The sequence below is a fragment of the Aphelocoma coerulescens genome, unplaced genomic scaffold (assembly GCF_041296385.1).
Source record: "Aphelocoma coerulescens isolate FSJ_1873_10779 unplaced genomic scaffold, UR_Acoe_1.0 HiC_scaffold_56, whole genome shotgun sequence".
Taxonomy (NCBI): Eukaryota; Metazoa; Chordata; class Aves; order Passeriformes; family Corvidae; genus Aphelocoma; species Aphelocoma coerulescens.
Window position 1 is genome coordinate 2,046,934 of NW_027183905.1, and position 17,110 is coordinate 2,064,043.

Sequence of the window (17,110 nt, forward strand, 5' to 3'; positions counted from 1 at the left end):
GAGTCTTTGTGGAGCGACGGAGCCGGGCTGTGCCAAACTGCCTTGGGATGGGACACCCGGGCTCAGCAAGTGACATTCCCACAGCCCATTTCTCTGCTCGCTGCGGGGCCGCTTACAGGACACAGGGCCAGAGACATTTGGCCTTGGAAGCTCTGCAGAAATGGGCCCTCAGCTCTCAGCCTCAAAGCTCTCACAGCATTCTCTGCACCTGCAGTCTTCTCAAACCGCCTTAGTTTACCACCACTCTCATTATCATTCAAACACATTTTGCAAGCAGGAAGTAATTCTGCTTCTGTGAAAACAGAGCAAAACAGCCGGGAACCCTTTAGCAATCCTGGGGGATTTGGTCATGATTTCAAATGCAACTGCTCTGTTTGGGATTGCACAACAGAGCAAACACGCACAAACATTGCTCAGATGATCCCTGTCACGGGCTGTCACTGACACCAGACCCAAACACAGCTGCAGGGTTTAGGAGAGAGCTTTGCTCTGCACATCCATCTTCTCATTCCTCTCCCTCTCTCTGGGAACAGCTGCAGTAGGACTAAAACCCCAAACTGATCCCAAGCAGGATCACTCCCTCATTAGGTCTTGAGGTACTCTTGGAAGATGAAACGCAGGATGGAAAAACTGCTAAACAGTGTTCCTGTCCGAGGCTGGGATGAAGATAAATTAGGCCTCAGCCTCCACCAGCTGATGCACTGATGTTTTCAGATATGAAGACCAAGCCAGCGTGTCCTGCTCTGACAGACACCGCTGCCCTCCTTGCATTCCTTTGGGCACTTCAGAAGGCTCAAGTCTGTCCCAGCCGTGCTCTGCAGGCTGACACTGCTGTGCCTTCAGAGGAACAGCCTGTGCAGGAAAGCTCTGCTGGCTCCCAAAGCTGCAGCCACAGCTCCCAGCAGAGGGGAAAGCCCTCGAGAGCTGCCCGACGCGCTGGGCGTGGTGACACTGACCTCTCCTCCAGTGGCCCTGTCGAGTCCTTTATAAACGGTTCCGAAAGCCCTGGAGACAGAACAGCAGAGAAGAAAGAAGCAGCGCTTTAGGCCCTGGGAGTGAAAGCCAGCCCAGACAGATCTCTGCTGCCTGCAGCGTTTACAAAACACCTGGGTGCATCGACCCTTCAAACAGCAGCACAGCAGCCACCAGCCCTGTGCCACACAAGGCATGTAAGAGAAAACTGAGGCCCAACATGAAGGAAAAGGGCTGGAGCAAATCCCAAATGTCCACACTGAATTACTTTAGTCCAAAACCTAGGGTGGGAGCAGGTGTCTAAAGAACTGGAGAAGAATGTATTTCATCCTTTTCCATTTCCTGCCTATGAGCTGCAGGATCCACAAGGGCCCTGCCATCAGGCAGCTGATGCATTTTCCCCTCGAGTGCAGCAGCTCTGTGTCTGTTACTGAATGTACGGGGCTTACTACCTGTGCTGAAAAGAGCACTTATTAGTTCATCTCTGGTTTCTGTTTCTAAACTGTTATGTTGATAATCCTGACCGGTGGATATTTTTGGAAGCAAACTATTTGAAAGGAATCTTCTTGAGAACTGTTTTCTGACAGTCACCAGATGGTGAGCTGCTCTTTCAGGCAATCAAATTCCAGGAACAGAAGCTCTTCCAGGTCCTGCTCCTTGCTGCAGCAGGACACTGCCGGCCTCAGGGGCCTCTGACGGTGCCTTCTGACCACAGTTACCAATTCTGATCAGGACTGAGAGACAGCAGGATCGTGCCCCAGTGTCTGAAGCTGTTTGCAGCTTGCCTGGCTTCTCACTTGATCCTGCACCAGCAAATACCTGGCCCCTGCTTGTGCAGAAGTAACTGCCGTGCACTTACCCTTGGCCAACCTGCTCCAGTTCCAGGTATTTCTCGGCAGGCTCCCCCACGCTCACGGTGCTCCCTGAAAGAAACCACATGGAAGACGCTCCCTCCCAGATGGAGACCCCGCCTTGCAGCAGGGCCAAAATGCAGCCCCACTCCCTGGGGCCGGGAGCCCCTTGCTCTCAGCTGGGCAAGGACAATAAATGACTCTGTGACATTCAGCTGCACAGCAAGCCTGGGTGCAGCTGATGCTGAGACACACACGCAGCACCCTGCTCTGGCACACAGCAGCACAGCAGACGTACTCAGCTGCATCAGGCACCACTCCTCTCTGCCCTCTGGCTGCAGGGCTGTGCTGCTGTCAGAATGTTCAGCCCAGGATCCCCCACCAGAGGGAGGTTCAGTGTCCTCTTCCCAAGCAGAGGGAGGATCCCCGTCCTCTTCCCAAAATTCAGCAGGTTCCTGGTCTTCTTTCCAAGCCACGGCACGTTTGCCGTCCTCTTCCCATGCCGGGAGAATTGCACCATCCTCTTCCCAAGTCCCACGATGTCCTCTGTTCTCATCCCACACTGGGAGATATCCGTCATCCTTGTCCCATGGCACTGGAACCTCACTGTCCTCGTCCCACACCGGGTGATGTCCACCATCCTCGCCCCACACCACAGGAGCTTCACTGTTGTATTCCCAAACCGTGGGATGTTTGCCCTCATCTCCCAGGACAGAGGGAAGTTCACTGTGGTCTCCCGGGACAGAGGGAAGTTCACCATCATCCCCCAGAACAGGGGGAAGTTCACTGCTGTCTTCCTCCTCTTTGGCCTCCTCTTTGGAAGCAGAGGGAGCCAGAGGAGGAGCTGATGCTGCTTTTGTGCCCTGTGGACAGATGGTAGCGTGAGGGACGGGAAGTTCTATCTCACTTATCGCCTTATTTATCCTCAGCTACACATCCAGCTGCACTAAGCAGAAATGGGATTCAGAGCTGTTCAAACTAGGAATGGGCTAAAGTCGACATTGCCACTTATTGCTGGGCATTCCATATTCCACCGTGGCTAAAGCCAGCAAGCAATCTTCTGCCTGCAAAACCAGACCTGCAGCTCTTCAAAAGCTCTTCAGCAGAGAAGGAGAAAAGTGCCAGGGATCCCTTTGCTGCTGCTGCTGCTGCTGCAAAGACACTGGCAGGAACTTTCCTTCAGCCTCCCAGGCTGGCGCTCGACTGCCACACGCCAAGCTCACAACTCTCTGCACAATTCCCACCACCAAAGGTTCCTTTCCCACTCACCGAAGGAGGAGCTGCTCGGGATCCACGCGTGAGGTGCCCTGCAACGGGACAGGCAACACGAACCAGATGCTGTTAGGAAAAACCTGCCCGTGGTGGGAACTCCCACGGAACAAGGACACCCCGAGAGAGCATTTTGCTTCCACAACATCCCTCCAGGAGCCACAGTCCCTTCGCACAGCAAGCAAGAGAACAGCACAGAATCCTGGGCTGTGTCAGCCCTTGGCTGCAGCAGCCAACGCAGGGAGTTCCAGGCTCCGCTGGCACAGACTCTGCGCTTGAGGGAACAGAACCCCCCCGGCTCCATTGCAAATGCTGTGCACGCCCCGCTGGCTGCAGACACCCCCTTTTTCAGCTGCAGCTGCTGGCAGGAGCTCTCCCAAACCAGCGGTGTCTTAATGGCAATTTGGTTACAAAGGCAGCTCAGTTCCAGTGGGAGAACAGAAAGCACACAGCAAGCCCGAAGGCACCGACGCTGCAGCCAGGGAAAACCTCGACTTACGTGCCAAGTGGGCTAAAAAATACCCCGAATAAGCCACAGAGTACAGAGTGCAAACTGCAGCAACCGCTTGCTGGATCATTTTGGCCGTGCTGCACACGTGGCAGACTGTACCCCTGCAAGCACAGAAGGACACCCGGCAGGGGCTGGGCTGGCTGCTGAGAATGCCTCGGGCAGGAGGATCCTCCGGCAACCAGCGGGCGCCCAGAGCCGCTCTGGACACTGAGGGCTCCGTGCCCACAGCAACGGGAACACGGCGAGGACGCGGCAGCGTTCCCGTGACATCACAGCAGCAGCTCCCGCAAGAACCGCCTGGAAGGTTCTCCTCTGTCACAAAGGAGCACAAAGGATCCTCCCGGGGCACAGCCTGTTGCTCAAAGCATCCAAGAGGAACCCAGAAAATGCAGCAGACCAGGACAGTCCATAGCCAAGCCTGAACAACGAAATCAAAGCCATGCACTGATGCTCCGAATTAGGGGCGGGAGTCGGGAGGCTGCAGGGCTTCCCAAGGAGCCGGAGGCAGCCAACACGCAGGGCTGGGCAAGTCGGGCCGGGAGCAGCGGAGAGCTTTGTTTCCCTTCTCAGCTGAATGGCGGCTCGGGCCGGGCCCGTTCCAGGGCTGTTCCTCAGCTGCGGCTTTCCCCTCACGCAGCCCGGGGGGCGCTGGGAGCGCGGGGCGAGGCTGGGCCGTGTGCAGAGCCCGCCCCTCGCTGCGATTGGGCGGTGCTGCCGTCAGTCGTGGTTCTGGCGCGCTGATTGGTCGGAGCGGGGAGCAGCCCGGGCCCGGAGCCGCCGGCAGGGCGGCCGTGGCGCAGCAGAGGCGCCATTGGCGGAGCGTCTGTGCGGGCCCGGGAGCGGCGGCGGCGGCCGGAGCCCGGTGAGGCGGCGGCGGAGCTCGGAGGCGGCCCCAGCGCAGGTGGGAGCCGCGCTCGGTTCTGGCGGGGCTCGGCGCTGGCTGCGGGCGGAGGGGGCGGCAGGGGGCTGGGGCGGGTTCGTTGTGCCGTGTGGGCGCCGTGTTCGCCCTGGCGTGAGGGCGCTGCGGGAGCGGCTGCCCGCGCTCTCCTTGCCGCTGCTGCCTCGGCAGGAGCCGGTGCCGGAGCAGCGCTGGCTCGTCCCGGCTGCTGTGGGTAGGACAGAGGTGGCTGCCCCGTCGGCGGGAGTGTGCGGGAAAGTTCCCGTGGCCAGAGGTTTGTGTCCCCAGAGGAGCCGGAGGAGTCCTGTAAAAGGAACTTTATTCCTGGAGCAAGGGAGAGGCCACGGGGCATTTCCCGTGGGGTCTGTCCAAGTGTTGGAGGACGCAGCCTCCTTTTTATGCCGATTTCCCGGCCGCATCTCCGTGTCCCTTTCCCCAGTGGCTGAGGTCCTTGGAAGGTACAGACTTCCCGATGCGCCTGCTGCATATGCCCCTTAATGTGCACCCCCACTTTGTATAACATCCGATATTCATGGCTCTGTTAAGTTTTATTTCCTTTGTTCTCTGTTTCACCACTTTTCCTTGGCCATCTCTTTGCCAAGAGCACTTTGAGTCATTTAGTTTTACCCAAGCTCCTGGTCCTTCTGAGAGAGAATCTGATGCCATCCCAGGGTGAAATGTGGCGTTGCTCATGGGAATGGATTGGTGGGTGAGAAGGTCAGGAGCTGGAGCTGTGGGCTTGGTTATGATTTGGAGGACAGCTTGTAATCTAATGATGCATTGAAATGATCACTGGGTTCTCTGGCACCTGGTATGAATTCCTTCGGGTTCCCAGGGGCTGCTCCATGGTGTTGTAGGATTTGTTCTGGTGGCCGTTCATCTTTTCCCCATTTTTGGGTGCTCCCAGAAATGCCGGGGATGCATCAGTTGAGTTTTCTCTGATAAAATCATCACATCCTTGGATTCCCAAGTGATTTCGCTGACCTTGTGGCAGCAAAAGCAACCCAGTGGTCAAACGCACCCTGTATAACCCAGACAGTGCCAGCAGATGTTGGAGTGGGGAGAGGGATGATTCCCCCCCGCTTTTGTGAGTGAAGTTCTCCCAACATTCTCCGTTTGCTGTTTTCCTTTGCAGCTTCAGGGATTTCTGTTGCAGAGTCCGAGATGCTCAGTGTGGGCTCTGCCTTTAGCGATGCAAATTCCGTCTGTGCAGGGAGGCAGAGCTTGGGGTGAGGGGCAGAGGGAATCAGCCCAATTCCTCTGGCAGGCAAGGAGAGCCTGGGACATTGTGCACACTTCCCCCAGCAGAGTTAATTTGCATTTCTAAAGCTCCTCTGCTGGCTGCCTGGAAGGAAGCTTCTCTTCCAGCTCAGCCATCCCAGGAGTTGCATGTGCCCCTCCCCCCTCCGCTCCCTTTTTTTTTTTTCTTTTTACCTGTTTTTTAAAATGGTGTTTCATTAATTGTTAATGACTTAAAGGGTCACCTTTAAAGCTCTTCCAGTTTTGCAAAATGCAACCTAAAGGTGAACCTCGAAAACCCATTCCAAAATTCTTCCATTACTAACAGCCACGCACACACACACACAGAAAAATCCAAAGCAATAACGATTTTTCTACTTCTTCCCCTAAGTCTAAAAATTGTTTCTCACACCCCTGGCCCAAACCCAGCTGACAATGTCAGAGTAGGATTATGAAAAAAAAAAAAAAAAACCATTTTAATTGTGTAGTCTTGTCACTGAAACTGCGGGAAGAACAAAAACTCTCCAACGACCTTTTTAGTGTTAGAGGTTCAAGGCATTACTTTATTCTGGCCAGGATGTGCAACAGAAATCGTTTCATGCACACATAGCCCGGGTGTGCAGAGAAAATCATCCCATGGCACGCGAGTTTTTCTCAATTTTTCCTCAACTTGATGCAGTCTAAACCCATAGAAATCCGTAGGTTTAATGTTCATTGGTTCCAAGTTGGGTAGTTCTTAGTATTTGGTTTCCTGTTGGCCCCGGATTGCTTGGCCTCTGATGTTCATTAGGTCCACACTCCTTGATTTCCTTCTCAGCCTTTTCCAGAGCAGGGGTCTCCAGCTGTGCCGGGGGCAGTGTCTGGGGTAGCTGTTCCTTGATGTTTGCTGATGGGCGTTGATGTTCTGTTGATGGGCGTTATCTTTTGGGTATCTTTTGGGCTGTTCCCAGTCTGTTGAGATGTTAAGCTCATCTCTGTTGAGTGGTGTAACATCCCTTAAGAAACACTTTAAAATTCCTTTCGCCAAGGCAGAGGCAAAGCAAGCCTGAGTAGAGAAATAAACTTTTAAAACAATTCTGAACTTGGTCTATTTTCCAGCAATCGAATCCCGCCCAGCCCAGAGTGTGAGTGTAACTGAGAGCCAGAGTGGAATTCTCCCGCTGTCTCCCGCAGCAGCTGTGGCGAGTGCAGGCACAGAAAGCTCTGAAGCTCGCCCGGTGCCAGCGAGGATTGGCCCCCAGTGCCTGGAGATGCCAGAGGAGGTGCCCAGCCAGACAATTTCAGCAGAGGATCTGTGGGCAGCCCCCGGGGCTTGCCCCGCTGTGGAGCCCTGGCTGCTGCTGCGGCCCCTTCTGTGCAGGGGCAGTGGCGGCCTGGCCTGCTCCTCCTGCAGCCGGGGAGTGCAAATCCGCGGGGCTTCCGAGAGCTTGAGGCGAGGCTGAGGGGTCCCCCCGTGTTCAGCTGTGCTGGCGGCTGTTTCTGTGCTCGGGGACACTTGGAATGGGCCACGCCCTTGGCCACCAGTGGTGTTTCTTTGCAGCCCTCAGGCAGGACCCGATGTCCTGGTTGGATGCTGTGGGCAGCAAAGTCCCAAGGCAGGGTCTGTGCCAGCCGAGCTTCCTGTGGAAGAGATTTCACAAGAGACAGGATTCTGGCCACAGACTGCTTGAAACAGACATCCCTTATCTCCACCCCCCACTAGGTCGGGAATGAGCAGGATGAGGAATTGCAAACCTCAATTCCAGGGGAGATAATTGAATATCTGCCCTGGGTCTGGCTCTTCTTGCCAAAGCCAATGGCAGCAGCCGTACCCGTGGCATCTTGGTTTCTCTCAGCAGTTTCAGAAGGTGTTTCTTTATTTCCCCATTCATTCTTTCCACCCGACCCGAACTCTGGGGGTGCCAGGGCGTTTGGAGGTCCCACTGTGTTCCTAAAGCAGCCAGAACGGCCTGAAGGGTCATTCCTGTAAAATGAGTTCCCCTATCTGAGTCCATTGCTTCCACAATCCCATATCTTGGAATTGTTTGTTCCAAACATGCCTTAAGAACTGATGCAGGGATTGCTGAAGCAGTTGGAAATGCTTCTGCCCCGCTGTGAGCTGCCATGCTGTTAGCAGAAGATATTGAAGCCTTCCTGCTCAGGGCATTTCAGTGCCAGGCTCTTCCAGGCACCCCCAGCTCGGCCCTTTGAGCTGAGCATGCGGGCGCTGAGCTGCGCTTTGTCTCCTTCCCTTTCCTTAAGAGCAGCGTGTCTTGTCACTCTTTTCCCTTCTGCTGCCCTTGCAGACCCATCCCTAAACACCTTTTCTCCCTCAGGCCAGGGAGTGTCTGGTAAATCTCTCCTAGGCCGGCTCTGGAGCTCTGTCACTTGACTGCAGCCATGGGTTTCTTGCCAGCCCCGTGTCCAGGGCCGTTCAAACAGGAGGCTGGGTTCAACCCTTGCCCTGTCCTCAACTCTGAATCCTCCTGTTCCATCCAACAAGTTTCATTCTGTAAGAACCCAGCGCTGCTCATCCATTTAGAGGCTCCTTTGGTTAACAAAGCTTTACCTTGATGCCAGGCTTGAACAATGAGAGATTCTGCTGCTGTCAGTTTTCAGGCCTCAGTTCCCATTAAAGCCGGGGCTGCACAATTCTGCAATAAGGCAATGAGGCCACTCTCTGGCCACTGGGTGAAACATTTGAGCCCAGGAATTCCTTTGGCATGGCCCTGATTAACATCCACATGCAATTCAAATGCTTTTTCCCTGTCTGGGAGGGCCAGGGCAGGAGGCTCAGTTAATCTGCTTTTGAAGCCTTGAAAATTGTGCTTTCCTTCTGGTGTCCATGATGGGGTTTCTTGCCTGGCAGGAGAGGAGAGTTGTAGGGAGAGATGCCTGGCTCCAGAAGCGCTGCCTTTAGCAGGGACTCAGTAAGAGGCTGTAACCCCTTCCTTGCCTCCCTTGGAACAGGGTATTGCTTTTAGACACCACTTGTCCTGGATGCTTCAGAGGAATTTGGAGAGGCTCCATATCTGATTTTCCCTATTTCCGTGGGGCTGCCCACACTTCTGGGTTCACTTCAGCAGAGGCCTTCGCAGACATTTGACACCAAGGTACAGCAGCATTAGCCTCTGTATCTCCTTTGACAATGTTAATTTGCATTCCCACTTCAGCCACCAAATGCCTTCCCAGTAAATTACAATCACAATTAGGAGCAAACAGAAATTGATGCCTTTCAAACCCATCCCCCGCATCTACTAATAGTGGTTGAATAAAACACCCCTGCTCATCTTTCCCACTTATTCCCTGAGTAATCAAAGAAATTTTGAGGATAAGATTGTGCTATAAGGCCTCCCTGTCTTCCTTTTTTTCTCTTCCTCCTCTTTTCCATCTTACTTTTTTTTCTTACCACATAGATTCCTCCTGCTGCTGTTTGCCTTAACCATATTCCTGCACACTCCCTTCAACCAATCCCTTCCCAGCACACCAACACCATCCGTCCCCTGTTGCCGAGACCCCTTCTCGACTTCCCTTTTTACCCTGCTGGGTGTCCATGTCCTTAATTAGCTCTGGGAGAATGTGCAAACTGCCTTTTGATTAGGAAACGATTTCCATGGTTCTGTTCCGGCTTTGTTGTTGTTCTGGAAGTTGAGGAATTGAGCAGGAGCTTGGCTGAGCAGCAGTGTGTGTCAGTCAGTGCCATTTTGTGGAGCTGCTGGTTTGTGCTGTCACTTGCTTGTGTGCAAGTGCGTGTGGCTGTGTCCGAGCAGATTCAGAGCATGTGTTTGTAAGGAGGCGTTGGTGTTGTTGGTTCGCTGGGGGTGCCCGGTTTTCGGGCCATCCCCCCTGGAGCAGGGTGTCCCCCCTTGGTGCAGGCGCGGCCCTCAGGCAGCGCTCAGCCAATCAGAAGGCGCGGCGCTGGTGACTCAGCAGTTGCCAGGCAGAGCCGCAGCGCCCGGCGCTCCCCAGCTGGAGCCCACGTGTGGCCCGGCCTTGGCGCCCCCCGCCAGGGGAATTTGGGGAGGTGGGAGGGGGGGAGCGCCAAGGCCGGGCCGGGCCGTGCTGTGCTGGCAGAAGTGGCTGCGGCGGGGGCCGAGTGCGGGCAGGAGCGGCCGAGAGCCCAGCGCTGCCCCAGCCCGAGCTGCCGCAGCTGCATCGCTGCTCGTGCTGTGCGATCCGAGAGCTCTGGGGGGCAGAGCGAGGCAGGGCTGGGTGCTGGGCCTGGGGGGAGCAGGAGAAAGGCTGGAGGAGCAGGGCTGGAGACCAGAATGGTGAAACGATGGCCGTGGGAGCAGCAGGTGGGATTCTGCAGGAGGAGGAGTAGTGTGAGGAAGAGGAGTGTGAGGAAGAGTAGGGACACAGGAGGAGGAGGAGCAGGAAGAGGAGGCACCCCAAGGTTCCAGCACTCGCTGTATCTGCAGCCTCCCCCAAGCCCCAGGAGCATTGCCCCCCCCCCCATCCAGCAGGTGATCAGGGAGGGGGATCCACGATTTTCCCGTGGGTGAATCTTGGTGTTTCTGAGGTTTATTGGTTTCCATGTTGGTGCTTTGGATTTTTTGTGGGGGCTGAATGTGTTTATTTTTTGGAGGGCGTTTTATCTGAATCTTGATGTTTTGGGAGTTTTGGGTCTGTGTCTTGATGTCTGGGGGCATTTTGGGCTGAATCTCTGTGTTTTGGAGATTTTTACAGACACAAGATGCCCGGTGATGGACTTGGGCAGGAGGAACCCCCAGCCCAAGGCGCTCACCCCTTGTTTTTTCCCCAATTCAGGATTTGTCATTCCCAAGGCGTGGCCGGATGGAGGAGGAGGAAAAGCTTCGGAGATGCCGCATGAGGAGGGGCTGCAAACACAGTCCAGAGAGATCCAGGGAGGAAAAAGACCCCCTGGGCCAGGAAGGCAGCCGGAGATCCAGGCAGAGCTCAGAGCTGGGGAAGAAGCCTCAGGGTGGGGAAAAGCCCCACAAGTGCCCAGAATGTGGGATGGGCTTCAGATGGAGCTCCAATCTGATCAGGCACCAGAGGATCCACACTGGGGAGAGGCCCTATGAGTGTGGGGAATGTGGGAAGGGCTTCACCAGCAGCTCCCACCTGATCCAGCACCAGGTGATCCACACAGGGGAACGACCCTATGAGTGCTTGCAGTGTGGGAAGAGCTTCGGGTGGAGCTCCAGCCTGAGACACCACCAGCGCATCCACACTGGGGAGAGGCCCTACGAGTGTGGGGAATGTGGGAAGGGCTTCAGCAGGAGCTCCAACCTGATCCAGCACCAGAGGATCCACACTGGGGAAAAGCCCTACGAGTGTGGGGAATGTGGGAAGGGCTTCACCAGCAGCTCCGAGCTGATCCAGCACCAGGTGATCCACACTGGGGAACGGCCTTATGAGTGCTTCGATTGTGGGAAGAGCTTCGGGTGGAGCTCCACCCTGAGGGCACACCAGCGCATCCACACTGGGGAGAGGCCCTACGAGTGTTCTGAGTGTGGGAAGAGGTTTCAGAGGAGCTCCCACCTCCTCGTACATCAGCGCATTCACACGGATGAGAGGCCCTTCCGCTGCCCCAAGTGCAGGAAGGGCTTCAAACGCAACGCCAACCTCATCACCCACTGGCGCATCCACACCGGGGAGAGGCCCTATGAGTGTCCCCAGTGTGGGAAGAGCTTCTCCAGCAGCTCTCACTTGACCCAACACCAACGGAGGCACCACTGAGGGAAGCCCTGCGAGTGTCCCGAGTGCGGGAAGAGCTTCGTGCGCTGCTCCAGCTCCATCCCCCGTGGGAGGATCGGCGTTGGATGATCCCCAGTGACCCCCGTGGGGCAGAGCCCTGGTGACCCCCGTTCTGGGTGATCCGCGCTGGGTGGGGGGAAGGTGTTGGAGAGATTTCTTTGCCTTCTCCTTGTGCTGCTGGGATTTGGTTGGGAATAAATTCCCTCCCTGTGCCCAGGCTGGCTCTGTTGTGCCCGTGCCGGTGCTCGGGGCGGGATCTCTCCCGGTCCTTCTCTCAGCTCCTGGACCTTTCCTTGTATTTCCTGTCCCTGTGCAGTAGCAGAGGGCAGGGACAGAGCATTTTTGGTGTCTCTTGGCATCCAGAAAAGGCCAGCTTAGTCCCGGGCGTTATGAGGGGCTTGTGGGGGTCCTCTGTTTGTTTATTTAAACCACACGGAAAGGCGGGAATTCCTTTTGTTCGAGCTCTCCTGCCGGAAGGTGGGGGGGCCTTGGAGGCTCCGGGCCCCGCCGGGTCAGGGCCCCAGCACCCCCTCCTTTCCCAACGCCGCAGCACAGACCCTGTGTCACTGCTGGGGGGGAACTGTCCCAGAGCCGCAGGCAGCTAAAGCCAGCCATGGAGTGCCACACAGCTAAACCCATCCGGCGCGGCTCCCTGGCACCGGCGGGTCCCTCTCCTCTCCACGCGGGGCCGGCGGAGCCAGCGGGAGCCGGCGGAGCCTCCTGTCTGCAGCCAGCACACTCCGCGCTGAACTGAAGAGGACACCACGCAGCCAGCAGCACAAAGGGAGCCAGGCTTTCTCCACCGTAGAGCCCGAACAAGAACACTCTTCAACGTGGCGGCTTCGGAGCCAGAGAGAAGAGAAAGTGAGTCCTGTGGGACGGAGCTGGAAATGGCGACGGGAGAAAAGAGGGCGGCGCCGCGATTCTCGCGCGCAGCTTAAAAAACTTCCTGCAGGCCGTGGTAAGAAACTGTAATATCACAAACTGTTTGTCTCTTTGATCCATTTGGAGTACATGGAGGGATGGAAAGTTAACCTATGGCCCATGAAATTTAGGAAAAGTGCCTATGCCAGGCTATATAGAAGTATTGAGAGGCTTTTAGAGACCTCCTGTCACAAAAAAAAACCAAACAAACAACCCTTTGTGTTCAGGCCAAAGTAATTCATCCTTACAAAGACTAATAACCCCATGTGATGGCCCCTGTCTGGCAGTGTGAAGGAACTCTGAGATTTTTCAGGGCAGAGATGTTTTACACCACAGCAGATTGTTTCTTCCCGGGCGGTTCTGCTGTTGGTGGCACTTTGGGAACCACGTGATGCAGAAGAAAACCTTTTTTCCTTAAGCATAACAAAGAGACTCTTCAGGAACTGCAACACTGACTAAAATCCCATGTTCTGCTTCCTTTCTGTGAGTTGGGTAAAAGGAGGGAAGTGCTGGAAGAGAGGGAAGGTTTGCTTTAATTTCTTGTTAATTCTGTTTACTTTTAATTCTGTTGGTAATAAACTTTTTCTTTGTACAGCAACTGTTTAAGTTTGAACCTGTGCTGCTTCACAGCTCTCTAGTTTTCCTCAATATTTTCTTATTTCCCCTTATGAAAAAAAGCAGATTTTGTGTGCTTGATGCTCAGCTGCGTCAAACCACGACAGGCAGAGCCCTGGTGCCTCCTGAGTGATCCATGTTTGGATCCAGTGTCCTGGGTTTGCATGGCCAGGCTTTGGAAATAGGGGGCCTCCAGGGGTGGCTTCCGTCAGCAGCTTCCAGAAGCTTCCCCCGTGTCTGGCTCCTGTTCCGCCCCGCCCCTGAAGGCGAGGGTAACCCAGGGTCTGGTTCATGGCTCCCCTGGGGCAGATTAGAGTGAAACAACAGTGAAAGATCTGTGTTTATAAATATATCTCTGTAGGGTTTATTTCAGAACAGTTTGGTTGCTGTGTGAAGGGGGTTTGGAGCCCTTTTGGTTACCATCTCCAGTAATATTAAAAGCATAAAAGTAACACTTAGGAAACGTGTAAGGGCAAAGAAAGTATGAGAGTAGAAGGATACAGAGTCAGCAGCCCTGGATCAGCAACAAAACTTTTGGTTTTGGTTGTTCCAATGTCCCTGTCCTTGGTGTAAGTGATGGTCCCAGGCTGGATCCCGTGGGGGCTGGGGAAGCCCCGGAAACTCCAAGTTCGGTGGGTTAATACAGGTTCAGGTTTGGGTGAACACCCAGGTACCTCCCCCGGGGCAGTTTTGCAGTGTCCAATGTCACACTGTGGATCCCGAGGCACTTTGGGGGCTCTGATGGTTTATGGCCCCTTCTAAGACATGGCCCTGCCCCTCCCGGCAGCGCAGCTGAGCCAGGCATGGCCCATGCGAAGGGATGGCAACCTCCAGCCCTCTGTGTGCATGTCCCGGGCCTGGCCCGGGTGGGTTCCCAGAGCTGGGCCAGTTGTGTAAGGGAGGGCGCTGCCCTGCTCCCAAGCCCTGTCCCACCTGGCCAGATCTGCTTCCCATCGGCCTCTGCCCTTCCCTGGCTCCAGGCCCGGCTCGTCCCCTCCGGGCTGGGTGTTCCCCCCCTGTGCCCCCGGGCGCTCCCTGTGCCCACGGCCAGCAAAGGCCCCGCTGCTGCTGCCGGTGGCCAATGGTTTGAGCCACTAACCCGGAACATTTCAGTCCCTCACAGCTCTGCACCCCAAAAGCCGAGAGGGATTGAAGGCGCCTCACAGCGACTCCATCCCGCTGCAAACGGCTCAATTCCACCTCAAAACAACTCCATCCCCCCTCCAAATTTTGGGGTATCCCCTATGCCTAAACTGCTCCCAGTTGTAGATGTTCCTGTCCATGAACTTCACCCAGTTGTTTTCATCAAGGAAGTGCCAGTGGGCTTTTCCCCAGGAATGGAACACACCTGTGTGGGAGACAGGTCGGGGGTGCCCCCCTCCAGCAGCCCCCAGCACCCCTCAGCAGGTTGGGAGCTCAAGGGACCCCCCTGGACACCCCTTTCCCACCCCTCTCTGCCCCACAGCCGCCTCAGCACCAGCTGCTGGGTGGGGAGGAACCCCCCATGAGACCCCCAGGGAGGGACAGGGGTTTGGGGACCACCCCTGTGAGGTTCTGCCCCTCCGAGAGCCCCAGGGAACAGCTGAAGAGATCAAGTGATGGGGAAATGAAGGGACTCTCATGGGAAAGAAGAAGCTGAGAAGCAGAATACCAAGGCAGCGAGAAATAGATGAAGAAGGACTGTGCCACACTGGACTATGTCATACATGAAATCCCTATTTGTGCTTGGTCTTTGCATATTAAGTGCTTTAATTAATTCTGAGCTTAATATTTTTAAATTGAATGTTAAAATCAATCCATCAGTCCACGTACACTAATCAAGTTTTTATGGTCTTCCTGTGTTTACTGTATACTTTTACAAGTGTTTTAAGATGTGTTGGATGTATTTTTATGTTTTACTTGTATCTTGGTTTCAAGGCAGATTTTAAAAAACCCCAGTTGCAACAAACAGCCCAGCCCCCCATAAGCACATGACCCTTATCTCAACTGATATCACCCCTCTGACCAGGAGGAGCCATTGGTGGATGGAGATGGTCTGTCAAAGGGAGAGCACCAATCACCTTGAACCAAAGGGGTGGGCTGTGGGCGGGCTGTGGGCAGACTGTGGGCGGAGCAAAAGCTATAAAAGGGATCCAAAAGACACGCCCACTCATTCTCCCATCCTCTCCAGCTTGCTAAGGCAGTGCTGGAGAAGCCTACCCCTTTCTAGGGGCTTTTAGAAATAGATTTCTTTTTGACCAGCCTAAACTGCAAGTTTATTTTTTTCTCTACCTGAGGTTCAGAGCTGTCTTAAGCCTAAAGTTCCTGAATCCCTGCGCTCCTGGGGCATATCTCTCGAGCCATCTGGATCCCAAATTTTTATATTTTGTTAGTTTTTTGCAATTTTTCAATTTTTTTTCTGTTTTAATAAATTGTTTTAATTTCTACAAAGAGTTGTACCATTCCTCACAACTCTTTTGGGAGCTCGTCCGGGAGCCTATTTTTGCCCTAAAATCCAGGTATTTTGGTTAATTTTACTATTTTTGAATTTTTGCGATTTTTTTGGTTTTTTTCTCCTTGGATTTTCTGGGCTCCCACAAGGATTACTGCAGCAGAGAAAGGACACCTCCGGTGGAGAAAGACTTGTGGTAAGGCTTGAACCCTTCTTAAAGGGAACTTAGTTAGGGACTTACCCTTTTTAAGGGCTATTAGTTTTTGGGGAACCTCCGAGTGGAATTCCTTTTGTGAGAGAGAGTGTGGGGGGGTTGGCCGCCCCCAGTGTGTGTGTGAGTGTGCTTGAAAGGGTTCATTTTTAAGGGCACCACGAGGGATCACCCTTTAGAGACACAGAGGGGAAGATCGAGTGTGGTGATCAGCCTTTCTGGGGGGAGGTTTCCACGTTTTAGGGGTGTGCGCAGCCCCAAATTCATTTTTATTAGTGTCTCAGTCTCCTCGGGTCTAGAACTGAAGAGAAACCTCATTTTAAACCCCTCTCTTTTTCTTTTCGCCGCGTGGTCGGCGGCCATTTTGAAATTTCGGGCTGCCGCGTGGTCGGCGGCCATTTTGAAATTTCGCGCCGCCGCGTGGTCGGCCGCCATTTTGAAATTTCGGGCCGCCACGTGGTCGGCCGCCATTTTGTGTCCTTTTAATTTGAACTGCACCCCTTTGCTACCCCTGTGCATGTGTGAACTTGTTTTAGCTGCACTCTTGTGGTCAGTGCTATCTAGCACCTTTATACTTCCTGTTAGTTTGGAGTGTTTGGGTTATTGGATTGTAGTTGTAATTTGCTTTATCTGCTTTAATCATAAGACACTACTTTGATATTTTGAATTACTGTTTGTGTTATTCATTATAATCTTTTTCCTTTAATTTGGTTATAAATATTTTAAATTTATCTCTCCTTTGCTAATAAAGACAACTCTTGTTTCTTAAATCTTAAGTATATATGTATAAAACTATCTAAATTTCAGTTATACTTTAACCAATTTAAATATTCACTAATTATTCTTTTTATAATTAAAATTAATTTTTCTTGCACCATATTTGTTTCTCACCAGCCTGCCATATTTAATTTTTTTCCCACAGATTCGCCATCATTCATTCCCTTATATATCTACTAACCCCGCTTGCTTTTCTCTACATTAGTTGTATTGTATTTTATGCTTATAACTTTATTATCATTTTTTTTTATTGTGATAGTGTATTGAATTTAGGTTATTTTGTAACATTATTTCCTTATGCAATATTTTAATTGTTTTATATAATACAATACTTTGGTTTATTTAATTAGGAAAAAAAAATAAAAAAATAAAAAAATTTTTTCTTCTGCACTAGCTACTTGTTTGCTTCCCAGTAACAAAATGGGACAAGCGAATAGCAAAAAGAAAGACCTAATGAAGAAATACAAAATCTTCCCAGACAGTCCGTTAGGGCAAATGCTCCTAAAGTGGGAAGAAAATCTTTTAACTAAAGAAAAAGACCAGTGCCAAATGATTAGGTACTGTGTTTTTAAGTGGCCAAAACATAAAATTAACAAAGATGGACTCAGATGGCCCAAGTATGGGTCTTCTGAAAAATGGCTTTGTGAGGCTTTGCATTCTTATGTACATTACAAAGCTCCAAAACATTCTGATGAATTAGACTATGCTA

At 53.1% G+C, this 17,110-nt stretch overlaps 1 protein-coding gene across 1 annotated transcript in view; it reads left to right on the plus strand.

The window, feature by feature from the left end:
* Positions 1–17,110, plus strand: part of LOC138101927 (uncharacterized) — a 958,962-nt gene that overhangs the window by 177,934 nt on the left and 763,918 nt on the right. Inside the window, 1 exon segment of the mRNA XM_068999675.1 lies at positions 10,665–11,439. Within this exon segment, the coding sequence (XP_068855776.1) occupies positions 10,665–11,439 (775 nt within the window).